The sequence below is a fragment of the Pelobates fuscus genome, chromosome 4, assembly GCF_036172605.1.
Source record: "Pelobates fuscus isolate aPelFus1 chromosome 4, aPelFus1.pri, whole genome shotgun sequence".
NCBI lineage: Eukaryota > Metazoa > Chordata > Amphibia > Anura > Pelobatidae > Pelobates > Pelobates fuscus.
In genome coordinates this window covers 45,873,708-45,886,074 of record NC_086320.1, presented here as the reverse complement: position 1 = coordinate 45,886,074, position 12,367 = coordinate 45,873,708, and the positions used below count along the sequence as shown (strand labels likewise).

The following is a 12,367-nucleotide window of genomic DNA, read 5'->3' as shown; positions in this document are numbered from 1 at the left end:
ACTACCAACCCACCACAAGCTACCAGGCTTACTTCACTGCACAATTCAGGCTTCTCTCAATTTAGAGATGAGTCTGTTGATTGAACTTGAAAACATCAAATTGCTGGCCCTGAATGCAGTAAAAATACCACATCGACTGTAAACAAAAGTATTACATTCACATGTAATGAGGACACGTGAATACTCCATAACAACAGTGTCTAATCATTATGCACGCCCAATCCATAACAGGCAATTATCATAACCTTTATTCACACATAATATCTGCATAGTGTGATCGTTTATTTAAAAATTGAAAATATGTTTATATCTCCTTTCTATTTACACAATATAAGCCACGTAAAGTGCATAAGATGGTTAAGATAAATTGATTTAAATTCAGAAGAACTAGAACTTTGTTGAGCCAGGTGTTATATTACAAATCATTGGCTAGCAAGAGTTTATTAATAAACTAACTGCACACATCTACAATCTCAAATTCTTTTTTTAACCATATTTTATTTATGCTCTAGTTCCTAAAATAATGATAGCAAGGAACTTACCGTATAAATCAATGCTAATTGTGCAGTTGTAATTTAAGCGGACTGTATCAAGGGAAATGTTATCGCGCTTGTAGCAAAAATGTTGCATATTTTTCAGTAGTGAATATATTACGTAGTTACAACAGTAGATGTTTTAATCAAGAAACATATGTGTTATTATTTTTGTCAAGCCTAGGACAACCCCAATGCCCCATTCTAAGAATGATTAAGAAAAAGTAATAGTGAAAATATTTTATCACTGTTTTAAAGGAAGGTAGTTTCATTAGGTGGACCTGGTTCTAATATGTATAGAGATGATGGGCATATTTATTACCTTATGACTAGAGAACTGGGCATACAATAATTTGTAGTAATAGTTATTTTATTTATGTGTATTAGTGAATTATGTGTATTAATGATATAGATATAGATATAGATATAGCTATAGATAAATCAGAAAACCTTGTTAACTTTCAGCAAGGTATTTGGGGCATTTATATTCCGATTGCCTGGTAATCCTCATGGAAAGGGCATTAAACACATTGTAATATATTTACAATAGAGAGATAGATAGATAGATAGATAGATACATAGATAAGCAGTGACAACAAAAAAAAGAAGCTGAAAACAACCAGACATTTGTAAATAGGCCCAGACATATGTGCAAAGTAACGTAATTGAAGCAACAAAGTTTAAACAAATGAAATAAAAAATTAAAGAAAATATATTTTTAATCCACTTAAGGAATAATACAAGTGAATGCCTTATCCCAGAATGAAATTCCCCACTCATTTAGTGACAACAGCAGTGCTGCCAAAGTAAATTAGCAGAAGAATTTATGATAAGATCTTTAGGGGACAGACTTTGATCTAAAAAATCATTGTGTCTTCAAGGTTTAAAATGTGCTTGTGATCTTCATGAATGTTCCTCCAAGAATAAAGTCCCCCAAGGGTTTTATTACTTTCACAATTTTTCCCAGAGTTTATTATAATTTCTCCCCATTAGAATGTTTGAAGTATTTGACGGACTTTGATAAGTCTTGTCAGCTTTAAAATGAGAAGTTAGAGAAGGGAAAGATAACTCTACATAGGTCAGGGAATTACTAATCTGCAAAAAACATCACACAAAAGAACAGACCACAATGGTTTTCCAGTAAGAATATAATTGCTAACAGATATATGTAGTATGTCAAAATATGCAATATAATGTAGTATAGAATAATAAAAGTATATCATAATGGTTTCTCTAAACTAATTTAGTGAGATACAGATTTTACTTACAGATTTAAATATGTTTGCAAGAAATTCTAGTTAAAACTTCACAATTTAATACTACTAAAATACTAATACTCTTGTAATTTAATAACAGCTCTTCCATTGAAGTCTACCAGCAAAATGCTTTTTCTATTGCAAGAAATAAGCTTACTGCTTATAGTAGAATATAGACCACAGTTTTTAACCAAGGTGCTTATATAAACAATCTAATAGTTATCATATCTTAGAAGAGGTTAATTACCTAGATACATAGAGGTTCTATCTTTACTCAACTTGTTTCTACTGTTTTTACATCTTAAATGGTATCTTTATCAGTTTGTTAGTTTATTTCACTTAGCATGTTCAATTTTGAAGAAATCTATATCCTTGCTTTGGTAAACTTTCATAGACGTATAACACTCTGGATTCTAAGATAGTAAAATGGTTTAAGGGCTTCGGATTGTAGATGGTGCAGCTGGGGTTAGGAGAGCATTAGTTAGGTCCAATAATTCAGTATCTGACATAATTCAGGGCAAGTATAGTAGTCTCAAGGATAGTTAAAAAATTGTTATTATCATTCATTCTACATCCTTAATTAGATTTAATTTAGTTTCAACTGAAACAACATCTCTTATTCTGAGATAATAATGCCATGTAAATGATTGAGTGCAGGTGTGAGATATATGATTATTTAATTATACCATTTTTATTCTTAATTATACATTTCTTATTTTATTCTTACAATTTCAAAACAATAATTTGCCTTTTGGCACTCAAAAATAAAAAAAGGGAATAGATTTTTCTAGTTACTCACCAAACTCCTTTGGGACAGCCACCGAATAAACACAGTTATGCCCCACACTGTAGTTTTTTGGATAGTTTGGTGATAAAACTGTGCCTTCTGAACCAGTAGAGCGACTTCCACATGGTGCTAAAAGTAAAGACATAATGTTCAGTGTAGAACACCAGAGCATACACAAAGATAGTCAGGGGAAGAATAAACAATTTAATACATTTATAATTGAATTCAATTCTATTCAGTTGAATCCTAAATTTTGCTATTAAGCAGACAGTCTCAAGACCAGTGATAGTAAATGAGCCTAAAAACCCTACAGACAATACAAATAATAACATGTGTCATACACCATATCCTAGCACACTTTCCATATAACTTTCCTTCCTCGATTTGAGCTCACTCTATCCTTATTTAATTTTAGTTTGCATGCATCTTCCATTTATCTCCCGTGCCCATTTTAGACCCTCCACTATCTGATATCTCTTCATCTTTTTTTATTTATTTATTTTTGCACTAACTACCCAATACTTCTAAACTTCCTTCACACTCTACCAATAACTATCCTCTATACTCAATAACTATCCTCTATACAATTCTAATTCTGTCCCACCATAACTGTCACATTCTCCTCCACCATATTCTTCCTATTTTTTCTCACCAATGTCCTCTTTGTTAGTAAGGCTATTCTTTTTTTTACCAATATTTAATACCAATGTACATGCTTCACAATCCTTACTAGCCCCTCTATACCACAAACAAGCAAATGTGCTATTATTTAGTTTGAAGCATGCTTCTGCACTGTAAAGTTTTGTGTCTGTGTACACCTACAGGTATCAACCCAAGAGACAAGTTATCTAAAGATAATGCCTGCCTCTGTTAGCAGACCCTAATGAAGTCCTCAGAGACCTATGAGTACATTAATGCAGCTTTCCAGACCCACAATTAGCCCTTTTTGAAACTTAAATATTAGATAAAGTCCCTTCTATACTCTAAAATAGAGTTTGTAAAATGTAACACATATAGTGTAGAAGTTAAAATTACAGCAATACATATATGCATTGCATTCAACCACTTCATTTTTTCATATTTTATGTTGTAGCATAATGCTACGCTTGTTTCAATTATTTATTTCCACATCAATCTACACTCAATACACCATAACGACAAAGCAAAACATTGATTTCTGACACCATTGCACATATATGAAACAGTAAAAAAACGGAACTATCACTTTGACATAGGTATTCAGATCTCTTACTCAGCACTTCATTGAAGCACCTATGTCAGCAATCACAAATATTTTTTGGGTATGGTGCTACAAGCTTAGCACACCTAAATTTGTGTAGCTTCGGCCTTTCATCTTAAGCTATGTCATGTTGGATGGGGATTGTTGGTGGACAGGCATGATCAGGCCATTCCAGAAATATTGGGTTCAGGTCTGGGCTCTGGCTGGTCCTTTCTAGGACATTCACAGAGTTGTCCCTAAGACACTCTTGCATTGCCTTGTCTGCGTGCTTAGAATCATTGTCCCATTGTAAGGTGAACCTTCAGTTGAGCAGAGCAGAGTTACTGGGTACTCTGGATCAGGTTTTCATCAATGATATCTCTGTATTTTGCTGTGTTCAACTTTCAATAATCCCCAAAAAGTCTCCCAGTCCATGAAACAAAAAAAAAAAAAACATGATATTAATACCATCATGCTCACTGTTAAGATGGTATTGTGCAGTTGATGATTGGTGCCTGATTTCCTGACATGACACTTTCAATTGAGGTCAAACAAAGCCATATTTGTATCATCAGACCAGAAAATAGTGTTTCACAGTCTGAGAATGTTTTAGGTGCTTTTATCAAATTCCAAGTGGACTTCATGTATCGTGTAGTGACCTGATTGTTCCAATCTTCTTCCATTTCTGAATTATAGAGGCCACTGTGCTCCTGAGTCCTTTTCATAGTATTCCACACATCTGTGTCATGACACATTCCTTTATCGGAGCTCTACAGGCAGTTTCTCTGACCTCACAGCTTTGTTTTTGCTCTGATATGCATCTATAGCTTTGAGATTTTATATAGACAGATATGTGACTTCCTACATCATGTCTAATTAAGTGAATGTGTCACGGATGGACTCCAATCAAAGTGTAGAAACATTTCACAGATGATCTGGAACATTGGGTTGCCTCTGAGTAAAAATTTAAAGATTGTAAATATTTCAGTTTTTGTTTTTTAATAAATTTGCTAGGTTTTTCAAAAATCTGTTATGTTTTTTATTTGTCATTGAGTGTAAATTAATGTGAAATAAATAAATAAATAAATTAGATATATACATCTATACATACATCTAATTTATTTTATTCACCATTAACCTCTAATTCTCCCCCCTTTATTAAACTTGAGATTTTCCACTACTTCCACATAGTCTAAGGAAAAGTAAATCATTCATATACTCTATATACTTTCATAATTGCAATATTCCTTCTAAGTCAGCCCTGCTAAGAGGTGTTGGGCTCTTCCAACTGTGTGTAATTTGTATTTTCATTCCCTATAGCACAACATTAATATAACTGCTCACAATCTTATATATATTTTTGGCAATCAGAAAAAAAGGTTTTTGAATACATTTATATAGCGAGGGACAGGATTAAAAGCTTAACCCTCCTGTTACATACATTTTTACACTGGGGGATTTGACGGTATCATTCACTTGTTTTAGTGAAACCGTGTTGCCAACCAGTAAATACTGCATAAATATAGACCACAATATTTATCAAGAGGAATTATGGGGTATTTTGGCATTTTCACAGAACTGGCATTTGCAAAATGTTGTGTTAATATAAAATTGTCTGCACTTCTTAAATCTATTTAATGATTATGGTCATAATAATAAAAACTAAACATCAGAGTTGCTCACATGCAAACACACTCAAACACTCACTAAACTGCACAAATTTATGAAATCAACCTATGTTTACCTTGTAACACAAGCAGCTAAATCTACAGATGGTGATCAATATGAACTACAATGAACATTAACATATATATTAAACAAAAATGTTATAAAATACTTATTTACTACTAGTTTTCTGACATTTTCTGAATATAGTAGCATTGTGTATACATAGTATATATTTTTTTTGTACCTGTTGCTGGGTTAAAACATGCCATGGTCTACATTGTATTTATATATTAACTGTGTCATAATGCTTTTATTTTTACATATGTGTTTAATTTGTTTTTCCTCTACTTGTTAATATTTCGCATAGTTCAAGGATTACAGTACAATCTGAGGCATTATCATCTATCTCACAAAATATATATCGACCATTTCTTGAATAACATATTTGTAAGTTAACATGAGTCATAGCCTTGGGATTTACTGGAAAAATATAAAAGTATTTCTGTATATTATTTTTAACTTATTATATGTATTAATGGGGTGGTAAATGCACATTTTTGAGTTACCATACATGGCGTATGTTTTTTTGTTTTTGTATTTCAATCACACTCATGTTAATCCTGGTTTAGAATACAGTTGCCATGACAATGGACAAAAAAAAAAACCTTCAGCAGCAGAGTAAACTTTCAAATTCATTTACTTTTAGGATAAAATATAAATAGATCTATTTTTTTAAAATACAATGGGTTGCACAATAAAGGTTGTTTTAAATTATTCAAATCAATTTTAAAATGTTGTAATAGGTTTAATTAATATGCTAGCGGTGTGATTAAATGTAATCTTTCTTTACAGAAACCATTTTGGTCAGATAAACAAAGTACTATGATGATCTAAGAACATTTAAAAAAAAATTTTTATAGATGTCTTGAAATACATTTTGAGATAAAAAAAAAACTAAATGAAATATATTGGTGTAACTGTGAGTCTTTTCTAAATTACACATTTTGAGTTTACTGCAGTCAGATAACTTAATTTTGGGTTCAGGTCTCCATATGCTGCTGTTTCTCCAGAGAGATGTTTTTTTGAACTGAAACATTTCTGAGATTATTAGCAAATCTGATTTGGTTTTGTGACAATGTTTTGCAAGATGTTTTATCTATTAGGTTTTTTTCTGCCTTTTTTATACAATCTACTATATATTTACATGTAAATGAAAGTTTATGGTCAACTACAGTATCTATACGGTTTGTGCTTAATTAATTTATAGTCTTGAAATAAAAAAATCTTAATTAATATTTTATTGCACACTTAAATAGATAGATAGATAATCGCCTAACAAAAATAACACTTATTGTGTAAGTTGAGTCTTTATTTAATATTATATTTTAATTAGCTCTTCTGCCTCTCATAGTAAATTCTGCAATGTGAAAATAGAAGTTCCTGCAAGTGATAAGTCATTTTCTGCATCAACACCTGTCAAAAAGGCTGAAATCCATTCAACAAAGGTGAAATATTTTGCAAAAATTATAACATTTGTAAAATAATTTTAAAATTACACACAGTGAAAAAAAAAACGTCAGAAACGCCATAAACTCAATAAAGTTGCAGTATTTTACAAAAATATAACATTTGTAAAATAATTTCAAAAATACACACAATAACAAATAAACTCCATCCATACCAGATTTAAAAATGCAGCATTTTGTAAGGTGTAATTTGCAAAGGTAATGATAGCCAGATCTAAATATTACAGCACTTGTATAAATAATTGGAGTTGGTTGTAAGGTGACAGCAACAATATGTAAACATTATTTTAAGTTTTACTAATACCAAAATCATTTTTATTTACATGTACGTAGGGCTTCTGGGACAGTATGCAGGTAACATTTTAGTTTTGTTACAAAATAATTACCAGGATTCATCTGTCTGTCCTGCCCATTCTATCTATCTTCAATAGGTTCACGTATACATTATTGTGTTAGTGGATTGCCTCTGAACAATTTTTATAGTGATTCTCATTTTTCTCTCTTTTACATGAAATAAAAGCATGGACAATATTCTGGATTTAATTGTGTTATTCACGTGTCATAGCCACATGCCTGTTGCTAAACATTAAAGTTGTACACTTAATACATTATAAACGTGTGATTTCAAATTGACTATTTTGTTCAACTTATCCTGCATACAGTCTAAAAAATCTCCATGATGTTGTCACTCTCTATCTCTCCCCTCTCATCTCCTGTTGCACTCCACACCGTCCTCTCCACCCTTTAAATTTCACCTCTCTTACCCAACTCTTACACATAAGTGCTTGTTCATGATTCTACTATTTTTCCTTTTTAGCCCCCGACCATTTTTTCAATGCCACCTTCTCTTCTCTGTAGATCTCTGACCATGGTGTCCTCCTAACTTCTTTGTTCATATCAACTCTTTGTCTCTATTGTATACTCTTCTACCTGTAGACTCATTGTCTTCTATTTTCTCTATAGTCTCTATAATGTCTGAGTATAGTATCATTGTGCATACATTGTGACTGCAGAGCATTGCTTCTATATTCCATCTCTAAGTTATTCGCTGTATACAGTATACTAATTGTCATAAAGTGTTCATTTGTTCAAGTGTTTCTAAATATTTATCCCCTATTTGTATAATTATCAGTTTTGTTTTTGCATAAATTGCAAAGCGTTCTGGATAAGATTGCTATATAAGAAATGTTTAATAAATAAATAACCTACTGACAAATAATATGAGTCCAAAAGGTTTTGATTTTACTAAGATACCATTGCAACAAGGTTAATATTATTTACTACTACATTGTAAATGGTCTATACAGAGGTTAGCTGATCACAATAGCAATAGTATTGAAAAAATACTTACAAAGACATGGTAGGAAGGGTTGAACATTCTTACATTCTGTTACCAACTGTATATATATATATATATATATATATATATATATATATATATATATATATATATATACATATATATATATATATATATATATATATATATATATATAAACAATTTGTTGCAGTGTAAATATATTATAGTAGGGCTATGTTTTTGGAATATCAGCTACATCTCAGGCATTTTAAGAATGTTGAATACTTCCTTAAAAATAAAAAATACACATGCTTTTTGTGCACTTTCTAGATGTTTTAAACTATAACATCTAACCTGTCCTTACATTTCAATATGTGTTCTATTTTATACAGTAAATGTTTTCTTCTATATATATATTAATTGTCAGAAGTCTGTAACACAACTTTGGAAGCATTTATTTCACTCTTCAATTCAGTTGGTAACATGACACAAATTTTTTGGTTTCTTCTATTGCTACAACTTATGTGCCCAGCAACTAGAGAAGACTTTGTGAGTCCTTCTCCCACTGACATATAATTTCTCATGGCAACTGTGGGTGGTTACCATAGGAACTCCTTCACCAGGAGAATATACACTATAACATGTTTGTTTCAATCTATTACATTACATGATTACATTTTTAACGAGGGCATAGTACAGCTTAGTTTCTGAGATGTAGCTTTAACTAAAGCAGGCTTATTTTCGTGAGCCAACATAAGCTATAAAAAAGTTATGAGAACAACTAATTAGAGAATAACAGAATCATGCTAGTAGACATTTTAATTAATGCTCTCAAGGAGGAATGTTCAAGATGAATTTATTACTTTACATAAAGAGTACTTGCATTTAATGCATTAATACATACACATTATCAAGAAGCGTTTTTGTTTTTTAGCAAACTGCAATCCCACAAAAACGTGCCTATTCAAACCAATTATGGAAAGATCTCCAAAAATCAATACAAAGAAAACAGGTTAACAATAATTAAAGGCTGAAGCAACAGTTCTTTAACATTTGGATGATGTATCACAAATGCAGATGAAGCTCAACAACTCAAATCAATAATGTGATCTTTCACATGGCCATTCAACAACATGAATAATGTTTGACTTGCATAATAGATGTCACGGAACATGGACATATGCATTTCACATTTGAATAATGACCCCTCTTAGACCTCTGTGCTGGAAAATTAAACAGTTTGTATTAGATTCATGCACAGAGCAGGAAACAACACTTTTGGGATGATCTATTTGAAGGCTGCTGCTATCCTGCTAAATTTGGATTGTGACCTGTTTAGGCAACCCATGCATAATAAGACATTTGCAGCATCATATGTTAAAATAATATAGTGAGGAATTAAAAATAACATGTGACTTTAGGTAGATCCTTTTGTACAGGAGCTAATTCATTTTAAATAGATAGATAGATTATCTGCAAAATAAATCTATATTATAATCTCCATTTTTAGTCTGATAATGTAGTTTGAAAGCAGTTTCATGATAATAGCTATGCTTTATTAAATCTCCACTGGCAGCATGGAAAACAATGAGTCTTGCTTCTCATTTTCTGTATTTCAGCTTCAAGTACCTCATGATGTACTAAAATCACTGAATTAGCTGATTAGTGAAATCACTGAGTTAGTTCATCTATACATCTTGGTTAATGAATTTGGTAACAGATCTGTTGTAATTCAGGAGCTGATACATTGCAGTGCTGCTAGAATTTTATTGCACTTGAGCATATCTTTTTTATTTTTAACCAAATGTACAAATTTGGTAAAATTGGCACAAAAAAAAACCCAGCAAGCAAACATAATTTATGATTACTGAATAGTTATGGTTAAATATGCTAAAGTTCAGTTGACAATTTCAATTGCTTTAAATAAACCCCAGAATTATGTAGCTTTTTTTCACACATGTGTCTGGAGACATTAGGCATTTCATTTGCTTGTTCCATTGTACAGAAAATGCAAGATTACTCAGATGACTGCAATTACTGCATCACCTGATGCAAAGGTAAGTTGTCATATAAAATACTGCATTTTACTTGCTCCAATCTATGTAAAAATGTGTTTTCTGTATACTATATATGGTTTACAAATACATTCCAAATTGTTTCTTTTTTTATAGGTATTCAAATTTCTACATACGAACTAAAACTAAACCATTCTAAAATATTGGTGATAGATGTTTTGGGAATATTTATGGTATTTTTTTAAACAAGCAGAATATAATTAATAATTAATAATTTCAAATTATACCTTATGAACACTAATAAGTACAATTACATTAAATGTAATTAATTGAAAGTTGCTCTTTGTGTTAAAACAAAGTAGAAAGAAATTTAAACCCATTTGGTCAAATAAAAAAAAATGTAAAGACATCAAAAGCGTAAATGTCAGGCTAACTAATCTTTAATTAAATTATTGTATATTGTTGATCGAGAAAGGAGCTAAGAAGGTGTGCATTCTTTCCTTTATCTTGGGGTGTTCATTTAAAAGCCTTATTAATGTCTGATAAACATGGTAATTTAATTAGATTCAAAAGCCAATTTCCTACATGTACAAATGCAACAAAAGCATACTGCCAATTAAAACTGAACAAAACTAATCTAACTAGAATACACTATAGGGAACAAATAAAGCCTACATTAATCAACAACTTCTGTGATCAGTGGGCAAACTGTAATCCCAGCATAAAATAACATAATCAAATTAAAAAATTAAAAAATAGTTTGGGGTCCCAGAATTCAAATTAGATATTGATTAATGGAGAAAAGGGATAACTTCAAGAGGGCCCATAGTGTGATTAAACCAGTTAATTACTACCTTATCAAGAATCCAATAAAACTATAAACTTTTTTTTTTTAAAATATTCTTGCAGTGCATATGATAGGTACAAATAGGCTCGAGTTACCCCAACGACAATCCTCTAACATCATATCAAGCTTTACAGCTGGGTAATAGGTTGGAGGTGCACAGTTTTATATTATAGTAATCAACAATTAATAACAAAATGAACGTGAGCAGTTTATCAGAATATTGTCGAGGGAGTGACACTGTGCATCTTAGGACATATAACTTGCTATGCATATAGGGAAAGGATCATGGTAGAATAGTGATGTCAGGTTTAGGTAGACAGTTTCTTGCGTAATTAGCGTCATAGATACATAGTATATAGTAAAGGAGGGGTTAACTAGCATTAAAGGGACAACAAGTCCACCTTTTGCCAATTATAGGTATGTTATTGCAGTATGTTCAACTTAGTGATATGTATGCCCCAAAACGGTCACTTTGTTAAACATGCTAAACTGTGCAAAGGCAATAATTGAGAAAAAACCCCTAGGCCTAAAAAAAACCCTAGGCCTAATCCCCTAGGCCTAAAAAAAACATAGCTACATTGCCCGTGGGAGCACAAGAGTTCTGGCCAAAGCATAGGTAGAGATATTGGTGAAGAGTAATAACGAATAACATAAAAAGACTAAAACATAATAATCACTAGTTTTGTGAGAGTGAATTCTTGCTGATCAGTGAACGGAATGGTTAATACATTTAACCCCCAAAGCTTTACTCCTTGAATTATAGCTGTATTACACATGTTATTACAGGACTCCTAGCAACAGCATAATTAGAATCATTATGAAAATAAAGAAGAGAGGACACAAATAGGGACACAACTGTTTTAACATGAGAGTCGGCATGTCTGCATAAGTTTCTGACATAGAGGAAGATAGGACTACACACGATTGACTATCAAGCAGGGTTAGCATCAGTTTTGTAGAGAGTTCTCGCTTTGGGGATTTGGGCGAGAACTATGGACAGCATAGCAAGTCAGTCCATACTAGTTCAGCTGATGCCCTGTCTGGAGGCCGTGGTTACATGCTTGGAATAGTTGTCGATGAGCCTCCCCAGCTGCACCACTTGAGCTTCACAGCGCATTCCAGGTGAGCTGCCCCTCCTGCCCTAAGACCTTCTAAGAGCCGGTACCACTATTTCCCGGACTCGCCGCCGTCCTGGGGCCAAGTCCTTCCCCGGTGT

The 12,367-nt window shown here is 32.1% G+C and overlaps 1 protein-coding gene across 1 annotated transcript in view; it reads right to left on the bottom strand.

Moving 5' to 3' along the window:
- Window positions 1-12,367, bottom strand: part of CSMD3 (CUB and Sushi multiple domains 3) — a 1,213,223-nt gene that overhangs the window by 376,364 nt on the left and 824,492 nt on the right. Inside the window, exon 33 of the mRNA XM_063451130.1 lies at window positions 2,589-2,705. Coding sequence (XP_063307200.1) covers window positions 2,589-2,705 — 117 coding nt within the window. The remainder of the gene's footprint in view (window positions 1-2,588; window positions 2,706-12,367) is intronic.